The sequence below is a fragment of the Prionailurus viverrinus genome, chromosome D4 (assembly GCF_022837055.1).
Source record: "Prionailurus viverrinus isolate Anna chromosome D4, UM_Priviv_1.0, whole genome shotgun sequence".
Classification (NCBI taxonomy): Eukaryota; Metazoa; Chordata; class Mammalia; order Carnivora; family Felidae; genus Prionailurus; species Prionailurus viverrinus.
Genome location: NC_062573.1, coordinates 76,440,782 through 76,457,001, shown reverse-complemented (window position 1 = coordinate 76,457,001; position 16,220 = coordinate 76,440,782). Strand labels below are relative to the sequence as shown.

Sequence of the window (16,220 nt, the reverse complement as noted above, 5' to 3'; positions counted from 1 at the left end):
GAAAGTAGTGAAACTGTCACTGTTTGCAGGTGACATGATGCTATGCATAGAAAACCCTAAGATGCCACCAAAAACCTATTAGAGTAAGTGCTGTCAGTAGAGTTGCAGGACTCAAAACCAATACACGGCAAAGTTGAGTTTCTGTACCCTAGTAACAAAGAAGCACAAAGAAAATAACTCCCTTTACAACTTCAACAGAATCAAATACCTAGGAATAACTTTAACCAAGGAGATAAAACACCTGTACTCTGCAAACTGTAGAACACTGGTAAGAGAAATTGAAGAGGACACAAACAAATGGAAATATAGTCCATGCTCACGGATTCCAAGAATTAATATTGTTAACATGTTCATACTACCCAACTCAGTCTACAAGCTCAGCACAGTCAGAACATCAACAGCATTTTTCACAGAACTAGGACAAGTAATACTACAGTTTCTAAGGAAGCACAAAAGACCCCCAATACCCAAAGCATTCTTAAGGAAATAAAAATTGGAGATACCACAATCCTAGATTTTAAAATATATTGCAAAGCTACAGGAGTGAAAACAGTGTAGGACTATCCTAAAAATAGACACACAGATCAATGGAACCAAATAGAGAGCTCAGAAGTAAATCTATGCATTTAAAGGTCAGTTAAACTATGACAAAGGAGGCAAGAATATACAATTATGAAGAGACCATCTCTTTGATCAGTGGTGTTGGGGAAACTGGATAGCTACAGCAGAAGAATGAAATTGGACCACTATCACACCATACACAAAAAGTAACTTAAAATGGATTGAAGACCAAAATATGAGACCTAAAACCATTAAATCCCTAAAAGAAAACAAAGTTAGTAATTTCTTTGACATCTGCTGTAGAAACCTTTTTCTAGGTAAGTCTCCTCAGGCAAGGGAAACAGAAGCCCAAATAAACTACTGGGACTACACCAAAATAAAAAGCTTCTGCACAGCAAAGCAAACCATCAACAAAATGAAAACGCAACCTACATTTGTAATTGATATATCCCATTAGGGGTTGATCTCCAAAATACATAAAGAACTTGTACAACTCAGTACAACTCAACACACACACACACACACACACACACACACACATTTGATTTAAAAATGGGAAGACGAGGGGCACCTGGGTGGCTCAGTTGGTTAAGCGTCCAACTTCGGCTCAGGTCATGATCTTGTGGCTTGTGAGTTCTAGCCCCGCTTCGGGCTCTGAGCTGACAGCTCGGAGCCTGGAGCCGGCTTCAGATTCTGTGTCTCCCTCTCTCTCTGCTCCTCCCCCACTTGTGCTCTGTCTCTCCCTCTATCAAAAATAAACTAAAAATGTAAAAACAAATTTTTTTTAATAAAAATAGGAAGACGATCAAAAAAAAAATTGCAAAGAGGATCTGAGTAGACATTTTTCCAGAGAAGACCTACAGATGCCCACAGACACAGAAAAGATGTCCAACATCACTCATCACCAGGGAAATGCAAATCAAAACCACAGCAAAATATCACTTTACACTGGCCAAAATGGCTAGAATCAAAAAGCCAAGAATTAAGTGTTGGTAGGACATGGAGAAGAAGGACCCCTCGTACACTACTGGTGGGAATGTAAATTGGGGAAGCCACTGTGGAAAACACTACAAAGGTTTCTCAGAAAGTTGACAATAGAAATACCTTATGATAATCGCACTACTGGGTATTTACCCAGGGAAAATGAAAACACTAGTTCTAAAAGATCACCATGCTCCTTATTTATTGCAGCTTTATTTATAATAGCCAAGATATGGAAGCCACCCAAAGATGGCGGTGTAAGTTTCTCAGCCATAGAAAAATCATGAGATCTTGACATGAGCCACAATGTGAATGGACCCAAAGGGCATTATGCTAAGTCAAGTCAGACAAATACCACCTGATTTCACTTGTATGTAGAATCGAAAAAACAACACAAGACAAAACAAAAAGCAGAAACAGATTCAGAAATATAGAGAACAAAATGATGGTTGCCAGAGGGGAGGACGGCAGGGAATGGGCAAAGCAAGCGAAAGGGAGTGGCAGATCCAGGCTTCCAGCTGAAGAATGGTTAAATCACAGGAATAAAAGGTATAGCAGAGAATCTGGTCGGTGGTATTGTGGAGGCAGACGGTTGCTACCCATGCGGTGAGCAGAGCAGAACATACAGACTAGTCGAATCACCACATTCTGTATCTGAAACTAACCTAACATTGTACGTCAACTACGCTTCAATAAAAAATTATTCCAAAAAAGTAAACATTAGGTTAAGGGTGTGAGTTTCTTAGGCAGAAAGTTGGTGGCGGGGGTGGGGGGAAAGGAAGGCTTGGAAATAAGCCTTGAAAGGAGACCTCAGAAATGAAAGGCGTGTCTCATCTCTGATGCCCCCTGCACATGGTTCTAAAAAGTGAACTTCAGCTCTTCCCATTGGGAAGCCCACCCAAAGTGCCCCACTTTCAGGGTCCCCCCTGGGGTGTCTGGTTCCGCCTACTGCAGTCCAGACTTGGAAAGGGCTTCTCCTTAGCAAACAGACTGCTTATGACTTGCTCTTTGATTTCTGTGTCTGTGCTTTAAATCTTTTTAAATACGAAAAAGCTTTGCAGTCTTTGACCACAAGTGTGCATTATTGTGTGGTTTCAGTCACTGAAGTTAAGCACTTGAGCTTCAGTGGAAATAAAGATGCATTTCTGTCACACACACTCTCAGACGTAAACACGTACGTGGAATAAATAACGCTAGGATCAGGCCACAGGAGTTCAGATCTTGGCTTAACGATGGGTTTAGGTCCCGCAAAACGGTGACCGTATCACCAATGCAAAGGGCACGTAAGACACCCCAGTTCCTGAACATCGTGGCTTAGCCTGGCCTGCCTTAAAGTGCCCAGGATACTTACATTCACCTAAAGTTGAGCTACGTCATCTAGCACCAAGCTTATTTTATAAGAAGGTGTAATTTATCAAAAACTGTACTGAAAGAACGGGAAGGTTGTATGGGTACCATGAGCACGTGGCTGGCTGCCACTGCCCAGCATCCTACGGGAGGATCATACCACACGTTGCTAGCCCCGGGACAGATCCAAGATTGGAATTCAAAGCTGGACTCCCGCCACATGTCTCCGGCTTTCGCACTATCATCAAGTCGAAAAAAAAATCCTAACTCAGACCATCCTAAGTCGGGGGGCTGTCTGTACCTAAATACTCTTTTACTTTTCCCATCGGCCATTATCACACCTGTACCTCCAGGTCTCAGAATTTAAAATATTACATATTCTCCCAGTACCACACGCGTAGGAAGAAACCTTGCCATTGCTGCGCACACACGACAGTTCAGTGGGTGACGGCTCAGATGACGTTGTCTGTCTGTCATCCCTTTTCTGAAATCTGGCCGGGTTCTCTTGCCAGAACACCAGTTCCCATTTCTGTTTCTACAGCCTCAAGGCCAGGGGTGGTTGCATCTCAGGGCACCCCAGAAGTTGCTCGTCTTTGGGGCAATAATACTGTGAAAATCCCGTCTTCGATGGGGGGGGGGGGGGTGCAGCTGGAGGTACCAGCCTGTGTGCCCCATTGTGGAAAATCAACTCAAAGGCTTAGTCTCCTTCTAGGATCATCAGCTGGTGCTTCTTTCCAGTGACCGGTAAGGACTTGAGGGGTCTAACTTGAAGGAAAATTATAGCACATCCCCTCCTAAATAAGAGGATACTAAAATTGCTTTCTGCAGACTTCGCACTGTGGCCAAGCGAAAAGACACTATGCTGTCAGATTCCACACAGATTTAAAGACCTGTCTGGCCACCTTGTTTTGTTATAGTTCTAAGTTAGCACAAAACAGACACTTTCATGTAACCAATCATGCCGTCCCAGGATTATGTTAGGACATAGAGAGTTGGCAGTTCTTACCGCACGTGGACATTCTTGGACCCTAGAGGTGACAGTAGGTGTTAATACAAGTTTAAAAGAAACTTAGACAACACCCTCAATTTAATAAAAACAGGTGAATATTAAGGATTTTTCATTTTTAATAGTAAGGACAGTATATTTCATTATAATTTTTAGTGTTGATATTTGAGAGAGAGACAACAGGGAGGGGCAGAGAGAGGGAAACACAGCGTCCTAAGCAGGCTCCAGGCTCTGAGCTGTCAGCACAGAGCCCAATGCAGGGCTTGAACCCACGAACCGTGAGATCACAACCTAAGCCAAAGTTGGACCCTTAACCGACTGAGCCACCCAGGTGCCCCTAGAGAGTGTATTTCATTATAAAACCTTTGGTTTTTTACTAAATTATCAATGTAACCCAATTTGAGAGACACCCAAATACTACTTTTTTTCAAATAGTGATTTATATACGGGAACTATTTACAATAAATTTGTTAACCATATTTAATACAATCTTTTGGTTTGAACACAACAATGGGATGTGTTGACACAGCCCACCATGACTGCCCAAGTCCCCCCAGCTGGCCAGCCCATGTCGAGTGCGTTCTGGATGCTGGGTCTCCTGCCTCACCTGCCGAGAGGCTGGCCAGCCTCAGGCCTCAGTGACAGCAACCACCCCTCCTTCGGTGATCACTCCTTTCTTTACTGTGGTCAGAATACACTTCCGAGTCAAAGCTAAACTGGTTTCCATGAGTCTGCCATGGTTGTGGTCTTAGAGCCATTTAGTCTCACTCATTGGTCTCAACAGATGGGAAATTACACTCTTGTCCCTGGGCTGGGACATACTGATCAGGGTGTCCAATGGGAAGAGATTGAGAAGGGTTAAGTTTTTGCTACTCTACTCCACACATGCTGATATTCTAACCCCCACCCCGAGGATCCAGGCCATCTGTGCCCCTATTATTGAGGACATGTATCTTAGGACTAAATGAGTACCCAACTCTTCCTTCCCCGTGGCCTTCAGTAGTTGGAAGACAGCTTTCATGCCCAGGTCTCTACTGGGCATCTCTAGGTCTCTACTAGACCAAAATGCCCAGGTTTTTAACCATTTTCATGGGGTCTTGGGTTTGGAGCCCTTCCATGTTGGGTCATCTCGGCCATGTGTCCAACTGGGTCATGGCTTTCTCCAAATTTATCATTAGAAACCAGACCCAGACTGGTTTCTGTGATCTAGAGAACAAGAAGAACAGAACTGTCACCTCCTTCAGTCTTTTGTTTTTTAAGAAATCAAGACTGATAGGGGCGCCTGGGTGGCCTAGTCGATGAAGCATCCAACTTTGGCTCAGGTCATGATCTCACAGTCTGTGGGTTCGAGCCCCAGGTCAGGCTGTGTGCTGACAGCTCAGAGCCTGGAGCCTGCTTCAGATCCTGTGTCTCCCTCTCTCTCTGCCCCTCCCCTGCTCACACTCTGTGTCTCTCTGTCCCTCAAGAATGAATTAAAGTGTTAGAAAGAAAAAAACAAAGCAAGACTGATAACGCTGACCAGTAGGAACGTATCATTTTACATGGATTTTTTTTTATGTCCCTCATTGATACGCACCACACTAAGGGATCAGACTGAATCTGAATAAAGTCCACTTTACAGACATCTGTCCTGAGAACGTGGGCAGCTTCCCCTCTGCCCACTGCTGTGGCTCATGACCCCTGGGCTATTTTTGGAAGATGATTTAAGTATTAATTAGAGCAGGTCATACATTTAGGCAGGCAAATCTTCCTAACTTAGATTAATAGGAAACAAACTGGAAACTATTAAAAATTACAAATCCCAATAGGCTTAAATTACGTGATAAAATATTCCTTTTTAAACAGAATCTTTGACATAGCCTCTTCATTTTCAAAATCATTTCAAATGCGTTTGCTTTTTCAGCCTCCAAATGAAGGTGTTGGACCACACATTCCAACACCTCCGACCTTCTCAACTATTTTGAGGACACAAGCACGTGGCTGACACTAGATGACCCCTATTTAATCTGTGTATGTAGCTTGTGTGTGTACCCACAGTCACATACATACATGCACTGTATTTCCCCCCAAACAGTTTATCCCTTAAACTACCCTGTAAGGTAGGATTTATCACTCCCTTTTACAGCTAAAACAAGGTATAAAGAAGGTTAAGTAGGGTTGCCTAGGGGGTTCTGTAGGTTAGGCGTCCAACTCTTGATTTCGACTCAGGTCCTGGCCTCACCATTCCTGAGTTCGAGCCCCGCATCGGGCTCTGCACTGGTGGTGTAGAGCCTGCTTATGATCCTCTCTCTCCCGCTCGTGCTCTTTCTCAAAATAAAAAATTTTAAAAAGAAATTTATTTGCATAACATCCTGTAGCTGTAGTACTTAGGAAACCAGTAGGTTTAACCAGCTACGTCTGCCTCTAAAAACTGAACATGGTACTGCCTTCCCCACGTAGATCTTGGTTTAACGGTCATAGACTGAACCGGCAGTCTCTGACCTTAAATGGTTACCATTTTAAGTTAAATATTTGCTGGATATATTTTTACTTCCCCGTCGCGAGGACAGTGTTTGAAGACGAACACGGCATTCATGAGTCAAGACCAGGTTCAAGTTGTTCTGATTGGCTTCAGGCCTGCTGTAACAGCACATGCCCCAAGCCCTGTGCCCTTAGAGGTCAGGGGTGCACCTCAGCCAGTGTTGTTTCCTTCTGACAGTGCTGTGCTGTCACAGGAACTCAATACACTCGGTGTCCTCAGAGGCCATAGGTCCACCAGAGAAGTGAATGCTATGATAATCATCACAGAAGGACCCCGAGCCTAATGCACCCTGACTTCTACCCGCATATTTCCCAGGCACAAGGCTTAGGCCTAATAATGACCTTGTGTTCCCTTTCGTGAGGAACAGTTATAAATCCAGGCCAAAACTTAGGTTTACAGTTGTTTTTTTTTTTTTTTAACCTCCCCAGTAAGTGAAAATGGTGACCATTCCACAGTTGTGGAAGAGAAGTTTCTCCACTCCGGAATTACCCAGAGGAAGTCGGCTGACCCTCCTGGCACACAAGAAACAATCAAGTGGATCTAGGAGTTTGCAAAGTGTGGGGGGAACCTTGGTCCATAGGCTGATCAGCAGATGTGATGTGAAAACCATCACACCATTCTATCATTTGCTGTTGCTTGCTGAACTGCGAAGAACTTCATGAACTATATTTAAGCTGCTTTCTAGGCCATTGCCAATCACCATTTTGGACTTGGAAGTGCTATTTTCCTATTGATGCTTGCATTATTTCATTTTGCATGCATCCAGTGGTTATTCATGAGCAACATATGTAATCTGCTTATTTTAAAAAAAAAATCCATCCATGCAAAATGGTAAATAAAGTATAAATTCTGCTCTTTTTTGCAAAATGATAATCATAGCCCATGTCATTAAAAGTTTAAATTGGTTTCATATCAAGATCAGTGTAATAGGTCTGCATATACTTTATAGGAAACTAGCTTCTATAAAGATTCTTTCACTGTTTACTAGTGAAATGAGAAAAGCAAAGCTATTTATAAAAGGCCTTATGTCGTGTACATACGTTGTCTGAAATATTTGTGATTTAGTTTATTGCTTGTAAAAGAGAAATTATATAATTTATTTAGTAAATACTATTGTAAACTATAGTTTTATTGAGAGAAATAAAATATTTTGTTCTCAATTGTGGTGGGACATTAATTCTGATGGTTTATGGTCTTTACATTTCTTTTATTAGTTAAAAACAGATAACCTAGGGTGCCTGGGTGGCTCTGTCAGTTAAGTGTCTGACATTGGCTCAGGTCATGATCTCACGGTTCATGAGTTCAAGCCCCTCATCAGGCTCTGTGCTGACAGCTCAGAGCCTAGAGCCTTGCTTCAGATTCTGTGTCTCCATTCCTTCCTCCCTGTCTCTCTCTAAGATGAAGAAACATTAAAATTTAAAAAAACACATCACCTAGATATTTCTCCATTTTTAGACATTCAGGGATCCCATATCTCTCATGATCAAAGCAGAGAACATTCTCTGGATCCTGAGAGAAGATACAGTAGATTCTGCTCAACTTGTTCAAGAGAATTTCTCAAACATCCTGGTGGATTAGGGTGCACTATCTTATACTGAGGTAACAAATAATCCCAAAATCTCTGGATAGGGGAACCAGAGCAGCCCCCTTCTAGAACATGGCATTTGTATGGCAGAAGACAAAAAAGTGACAGTGGAAGCAGGCAAGAGGAGCTCATAAAGCTTCTGCTTAGATGTAGCTTACATTCTCTTGAATGTCACCTTGTGACATGGCACTGGCCCAAGTAAACAACACTGACAAGACTGATGCCAGAGGAATGGGAAGTCTACTTCTCACCGAGGAATTGACTCGGCAAAGAGGTACAGTGAGTATTTTAAGCTATTATTGCATCTACACCATCTCATGGGTTTCCCCAGCAGCAGAGGCTTATGATGGAGAAACACATCATTGGAAAGCAGAATGACAAAGGCTACAGAAAGCCATTCCTGATGATTAAGATGCTCAGTGTAAAATACTTCAAGTTCAAGCCAACAGATTCTTAAAGGCAAACATGGTATTCACTTTTGTAAATATAACCTAAAGCCATGGTTCCTCAGTGTAAGTAGTAATTTTACCTGCAGAGTTGGTGCTGGGCATCTATCCTGGGTTGGGATTTCAACATAGAATTCTAATGAAGCCAACAGCTGAGGACCCTTTCCCTCTTTCCCTAATATTCCTGTCCTAATGAATTCCCCCACCTCAGGTAGAGGTTTACCTAGCTGAAATGCCACTCTCCCCTCCCCCCAATTTGTAAATCTACCCATATCTGGCCTACAGACTCTTCCATGTGCCCTCCCCTGGTGCCATCAATGCCTCTCCATTGGTGTCCCGAAATTCACTTCTTACGACTTCTATCATCCTGGATTCGTTTTGCCAGTTCTTGTATTTCACATAAATGGGATCATATGGCATGTACTTTCTATCCGGTTTTTTGGTGTCCCTGTTCAACACTATTTAAAATTCATTTCCTTTTATGTAGCAGAGGCTCATTCTTTTTCACTACCGAGTAGCATTCCATTGTATGAATTCCACGGTTTTCTACACAGTTGCCGATTGGAATGTAGGCTGCCTCCGATTTAAGACTATAAACAAGCATGAACGTTGGAAGATGGATGACAAGAACTCCTAGACCTCTTCCTTCACACAGCTGCTAGACGCAGACAATTTTGACTTCTAGCACCTGTACTGGATATGGAAGAATATTCCGTGAGGAATATCCCTATCAGGAAGGAGATGACCATCCTCTAATTTGCCTAGGACAGCCTGAGATTATGCCCGACTCTCAGGCATGACGACAGTACATTCTTTTACTCTCCCCACTCTTGCATTTGGACCACCACGATATTACTTTACCAAAGGAGAGAGTTTACAGATCATAACATTGGCGATCTCCCGGCAGTTGACTTAGCCAGGGCACCGTACAATGAGTTTCAGCTACCAAGCCTTCCCCTGCCACCAGTGCTCGTGGCATTTAGTCCCCACTCTTCATGAGCAGGCAGCTAAGGATCAAGAAACATCTGAGGAAATTCTCTAAAACAGAACAAACATACCCACAGAAAACTGAGGACAGAGAGAAACGGAGTATATGAAGCAAATTTGGAGGAACCTGGCTGGCTCAGTCAAACGTGCAACTCTTCATCTTGGGGTTGTGACTTTGGGCCCCACAGTGAGCGTAGAGATTACTTGAAAATAAAATCTTTTAAAAAAAAATTTGAGACAAACAAGAATTACCATTATATCTTTATAGGTAACAAATTATATGGCATCCATTAAACAAGATCACGATGCTATTACAAAAATGAACATTCACAAAACATCAAAGAGCTCTTGGAAAGTCAAAGCATAATGGTGGAAAGTAGAAATTAAGAGAATGATTGGGGTGCCTGCCTTGTTCAGTTGTAGACTATGTGACTCTTGGTCTCAGGGTCCTAAATCCAAGCCCCATTGGGCATAGAGCTTACAAATAAATAAAAAGTGTTGGAAGATAAGACTGAGGAAACATCCAATTTTTTAAAAGAGGAAAAAGAATTTCAAAATTTTAGACTACTCCACCAGATCATCTATCCAATGTTAATTCCACAAAGAGAAAACATAGACCATGGAGGTAAAGAAGCCTTCAAACAAATAATTTAAGAAAATTTCTTCAAACTCAAAAACATGACTTCCCAGATTGAAAGGGAACGAATGCCCATAAAGACGGACAAAAATGAACCTGACCATGCAATTTCCAGCCACCAGGGATGATCATGAGACTCTCCAGACCTTCAGAGACTAAAATTAATTTTGTATAAAGCTCAAGGGTCAGAATTGAATCAAAGTTATCAACAGCATCACTGGAAGCTAGAAACTAATGGAGCCTTCAAACTTCTCAGAGGAATTTATTTCTAATCTATAATCCTATACCCTGTGTGTTACTTAGGTTTCTCTCGACAAATAGGAGCAACATAGACATAGCTAATAGATTTAAGAAATTGGCTCACATGATTGCGAGAAAAGGCCACTGTGAAATTCAAATGGCAGGTTAGCGGGCTGGATTCAAAGGTGTTGATAGAATAGTTGTGAGGCATCCTTTCTTCTTTTCTAGAAAACATCACTTTTTCCTTAAAGGCCATCTCTTGATTGGATGAGGTCCATCCATTTGGCAAGGGTAATTTTCTTTACTTAAAGTCAACTAATTATGGTACTATGCTAAGCAAAATACGTCAGATAAAGATAAATACCATGTGATTTCATTCATTTGGATTTTAAGAAACAAAGCAGATGAACATAGGGGCAGTGGGGGGAAGAAAGGGAGGCAAGCTGTAAAAGACTCTTAATGATAGAGAACAAACTGACAGTCGCTGGAGGGGAGGTGGTCTGGGAATGGGCTAAATGGGGGATGGGCATTAAGGAGGGCACTTTGTTGTGATGAGTACTGGGTGTTGAATGTAAGTGATGAATCACTATATTCTACTCCTGAAACCAATATTACACTATGTTAACTAACTTGAATTTAAATAAAAACCTATCAATATAAATTACTGTTTAAACAAAGTCAACTCATTACGGACCTACAACCACATCCACAAAATATTTTTCAGCAATACCTACATCAGTGTTTGATTAACTAACTGGGTACTCTATCCTAGGCAAGTTGGGATGTAAAATTCACGACCACCTCATCAAGACAAAAAGCTTCTGCACAGCAAAGGAAATGACCAAACTAAAAGGCAGCCTGTGGAATGGCAGAAGATATTTGCAAATGACCTATCAGATCAAGGGTTGGTATCCAAAATCTATAAAGAACTTCTCAAACACAACCCCCCAAAAAACAAATCGTTCAGTGAAAAAAAAGGGCAAAAGACATGAACACTTTTCTGAAGAAGACATCCAGATGGCTAACAGGCACATGAAAAGATGCTCAACGTCACTCACCATCAGGGAAATACAAATCAAAACCACACTAAGGTACTACCTCACACTGGCCAGAGTGGTTAAAATTAACAACTCAGGAAACGAGATGTTGGCGAGGATGTGGAGAAAAGGGAACCCTTTTGTGCAGTTGGTGGGAATGCAAACTGGTGCAGCCGCTCTGGAGAATAGTGTGGAGTTTCCTCCAAAAATTAAAAACAGAACTGCCCTACAAGCCAGCAATTGCACTACTAGGTATTTATCCAAAGAATACAAAAATGCTGATTCCAAGGGTGACATGCACCCCAATGTTTATAGCAGCACTATCAACAATAGCCAAGCTATGGAAAGAGCCCAAATGTCCATCGACTGATGAATGCATAAAGAAGATGGTGTGTGTGTGTGTGTGTGTGTGTGTGTACATACATAAATACATATACATATATATACACAAATATATGTATATAATGGAATATTGCTCATATTACTCAGCCATCGAAAAGAATGAAGTCTTGCTATTTGCAACAATATGGATGGAACTAGAATGTGTTATGCTTAGTGAAACAAGTCAGAGAAAGACAAATATGGCATGATTTCACTCCTGTGAAATTTAACAACATAGATGAACCTAGGGGAAGGGAAGGAAAATAAGATAAAAACAGAGAGGGAGGAAAACCCTAAGAGGCTCTTAAATACAGAGAACAAAATCAGGGAGGGGTGGTGGGTGGGAGGATGGGCTAAATGGGTGATGGGCATTAAGGGGGGGCACCTGTTGGGACAAGCACTGGATGTTCTATGTAAGTGATGAATCATTAAATTCTATTCCTGAAATCAGTATTACACTGTATGTTAACTAATTTGGGTTTAAGTAAAGTTCTTAAAAAATAAAAACAAAATTACCACACCCTGAAAAAATATTATGTAAGAATAGAATAATCTATACAAAAATAACTTCCATCTTCCTTTTACCTAGAAGCTTCAAAATGTGTGTTTTGCCAAAATGAGATAATGAACCAAGAGAAGGAATGCCATGAAAATGAAAGGCCTAAGATCCAGAAAATAGGACAAACAACCCAAGAGGGAGGTGAAAGGAATCCCCCAAGATGAAGGTAAAGGGATATCACAAGATGTCGATAATGGAGAAGATCCAAAAAACACTCAAGATTAGAGGTCAGATGGCTCTGGGCACCAGTTCTCCAAGAAGGTGAAGATACCCAGGAGATTTATTAAATGAGGGCATAAAACTTTAACTCTCCATACCCTGGAACTGATCCTGGAGTTGGACCGGGGGTGGGGGGTGGGGGGAGCTTTGGATGACATTAGCAGAAAAACTGGAGAAATCTGAATAAAGTTTGGAAATTAATTAACAGATTAAGGTTCATCTCTTAGTTTGGGCAAAGGAATCATAGTTCTAGAAGATGTTAACAGTAAGAGAAACTAGGTCAAGGGTATATAGGAACTATATTCTATCTTTGCAAATTTTCGGTATATCTAAACTGATTCCCCCCAAAAAAGTATATCAAGACTGAAAAATACATGGTCAAAAGATTTAAACAGACACTTCAAAGAAAATATATGAATGGCAAATAAGCACGAGATGCTCAACACCATTAGTTATTAGGAAAATGCAAATTAAAATTATAATGACATTTCACTACCCATATATTAAAATGGAAAATTTTTTCTTACTTGACAATGCCAAGGGCTGGTGAGAATGTAAAGCAATTCTAACTCTCGCATTTTTCTGCTAGGAATGCAAAATGGGACAGCCATTCTGGGGAGAAAAAAAAAACCCTTTTCAGTTTATCATAAGGTTAAACCGACCTTGGAAGCATCTGGCAGATGGCAGCCGAGTAGGACTATACGCTCACCTTGTCCCACAAATACAACTAGGTGACTATCATCTCATCCAAAATACCCCAGAAATCGACCTGAAGACAGGAAGAACAAACCTGACAAGTGAAGAAAGAGAAGAGGTCACATCAAAGAAGGTAGGGAGTGAGGAGAAGCAGCTCAGGAGACAAAGAGATCATGGCTGCTGTGATGAGCACACAGCTGTGGCCACGGTGTGGCCACAAGGCGAGAGACGGACCGGCACACCAGAGGAGCGCGCAGGGAAAACAAATCCCCACAGCCAGGGGCTTGAAAACTGACAGGGCCTGAATTCTGTGAGCTCTTGCGAGCAAAGGGGCTTGAAGCTTGGAGTGTAAAGGTGAGCGGGCTTGGCCAGGATACGGTCCAGAGATCGTCGCGCTGCTCTTGGGAGAGAAGGCAGGCCAACAACCCACACCTCCAGCATGGGATCTGGTCTGAAGAGCACCAGGGGCGCAGAGTGGGGACGTTAGTTGCTCCTCCCAGAGCACGAGCTGGCCAGCACCACGTCACCTACCCCTACCCCTCAGAGTAAGCACAGGGCCACGTGCAGGACCCAGCCCAGCACGGACACTCACCACCTAACTTGATTACACCGAGCCCCAACCCCCATGCCCTAGGGTCACCACCCCTCAGCCTCGTGTGCCTCAGTCCCAGCGCGGAGGGGGCTCCCGCCCCCACAAGACGGGCCCCAAACCCTTGTTCATCCTTGCATCTCCTGACCTGGGACTTTTGCAAGGCCTTGGTACCAGCAGCAGTGGTGCAAAGTCCCATTTCACCAACAGAGTAGGGCACACCTACGTAAAATGCCCCCCATTCAGGCGGGGACCCAATACTGCCCACAACAGGCAAAGAGAGCCTCTGCCGATGTCTGGCTTGAAGGATCAAGGGGCCAGGACACAAAAGCAGAGTTCACGCAGCACCCATTAGAGAAGCTCCTGGAAACAGGGCCCTGGGGACAGAGGACACGACCCTGCAGGCCACGGTAGGAACTCTTCTTCGTAAGGACATCACCCTCAAGAACAGATGGTGTTGAGAAAACTGGACAGCGACACGCACAAGAACGAAAACAGACCACCCTCTTACACCATATACAAAAATCAACAAAATGGCTCAAAGACCTACATGTGAGACCCAAACACCATAAAAACCCTAGAACAAAGCACAAGCAGCATTTTCTCTGCCATTGGCCATAGGAACTTTCTTCTAGGTAGGGTCCACTGAGGCAAGAGCCACAACAACAAAATTAAACTACTGGGACTACATCTGGGGCACCTGGGTGGCTCAGTCGGGTAAGTGTTCAACTTCAGCTCAGGTCATAAGCTCACGGTTCACGGGTGCAAGCCTTGGGGCAGGCTCGGTGCTGACAGCTCAGAGCCTGGATCCTGCTTTGGACACTGTGTCTGCCTCTCTCTCTGCCTCTCCCCTGTTCGTGCTCTCTCAAAAATAATTAAATGTTTTTTTTAAAAAGTCAATATAGAAGCTTCTGCACGGCAAAGGAAACAATCAAGAAAACTGAAAGGCAACCTACAGAATAGGGAAAGATGTTTGCAAATGACATAGTATCCAAAATATATCAACAACTTATACAACCTGGGGCGCTTGGGTGGCTCAGTTGGTTGGGCTTCCAACTTCGGCTCAGGTCATGATCTCACGGCTCATGGGTCCAAGCCCCAAGTCGGGCTCTGTGCTGACAGCTCAGAGCCTGGAGCCTGCTTCAGATTCTGTGTCTCCCTCTCTCTTTGCCCCTCCCACATTCTCTCTTTCAAAAATCAATAAACATTTAAAATAATTTTAATGGGCAGAAGACATGAACAGACATTTCTCCCAAGAAGGCATACAAATGGCCAACACACCTATGAAAAAATGCTCACGTTACTTAGTATCAGGGAAATGCAAATCACAAGTACAATGAGGTATCACCTCACCCCTGTCAGAATGGCTAAAAGTAACAATACAATAGATGCCAAGTGTTGGCAAGGATTCAGAGAAAGGGGAACTTCTTCATGCACTGTCGGTGGGAATACAAACTGGTATAGCCACTCTGGAGTACAGTATGGAGGTTCCTCAAAAGTTAAAAATAGAACTCCCCTACAAGCCAGCAATTGCACTACTAGGTATTTACCCAAAGGATACAAAAATGCTGATTCAAAGGGGCACATGCAACCCTGATGTTTATGGCAGCATAGTCAACAATAGTCAAACTATGGAGAGAGCCCCGATGTCCATCAACTGAAGAATGGATAAAGAACACAGTGGAGTATTACTCAGACATCAAAAAGATGAAATCTTGCCATTTGCAATAAGGTAGATGGAGCTACGGAGTATTATGCTCAGCAAAATAAGTCAGAGAAAGATAAATACCTTATGACTTCACTCATATGTGGGGGAACTTAAGAAATAAAATGGAAGAATATATGGGAAGGTGGGAGGAAGAGAGAGGGAAACAAACCATAAGAGACTCTTCACAATAGAGAACAATGGAGGGCTGATGGAGGGAGGTGGGTGGGTGATGGACATTTAGGAGGGCACTTGTTGTGTTGAGAAATGGGTGTCATAGGTAAGTGATGAAATCACTCAATTCTACTCCTCAAAATAGTATTACACTGTATGTTAATGAACTAGAATTTAAATAAAAATTTGGAAAAAAACCCAGAATTATCCTATAATCCACTAGTTATACCACTATGTATTTACCTAAACACAAAAACACTAATTACACCCCTATGTTTATAGCAGCATTATTTACAAGAGCCAAGGTATGGAAGTAGCCCAGTGTCCATCTATTGATGAATGGATAAAGATGGGGTATATACAGGGCCCCAGGTGGCTCAGTAGGTTTAGTGTCCAACTTCGGCTCTGATCTAGTGAGGAGTTCGAGCCCCAAATCAGGCTCTGTGCTCCGAGCCTGGAGCCTGCTTTGGATTCTGGCTCCCTCTCTCTCTGCCCCTCCCCCACTCATATGCTGTTCTCTTTGTCTCTCAAAAATGAAAAAACATTAAA

General features: G+C 42.7%; 1 protein-coding gene across 4 annotated transcripts in view; it reads left to right on the top strand.

Annotated features, from left to right (window-relative positions):
- Positions 1-12,610, top strand: part of PIP5K1B (phosphatidylinositol-4-phosphate 5-kinase type 1 beta) — a 314,990-nt gene extending 302,380 nt beyond the window's left edge. For 2 of the 4 annotated variants that reach the window (XM_047829491.1, XM_047829492.1), the window contains exon 14: positions 11,084-11,182. In XM_047829491.1, the coding sequence (XP_047685447.1) occupies positions 11,084-11,152 (69 nt within the window). In that variant the 3' untranslated portion in view covers positions 11,153-11,182. Of the gene's footprint in view, positions 1-6,844; positions 7,577-11,083; positions 11,183-12,318 lie in introns of those variants that run through there. The other 2 variants (XM_047829493.1, XM_047829494.1) reach the window with 2 other exon arrangements.
- Positions 12,611-16,220: the final 3,610 nt, after the last annotated feature.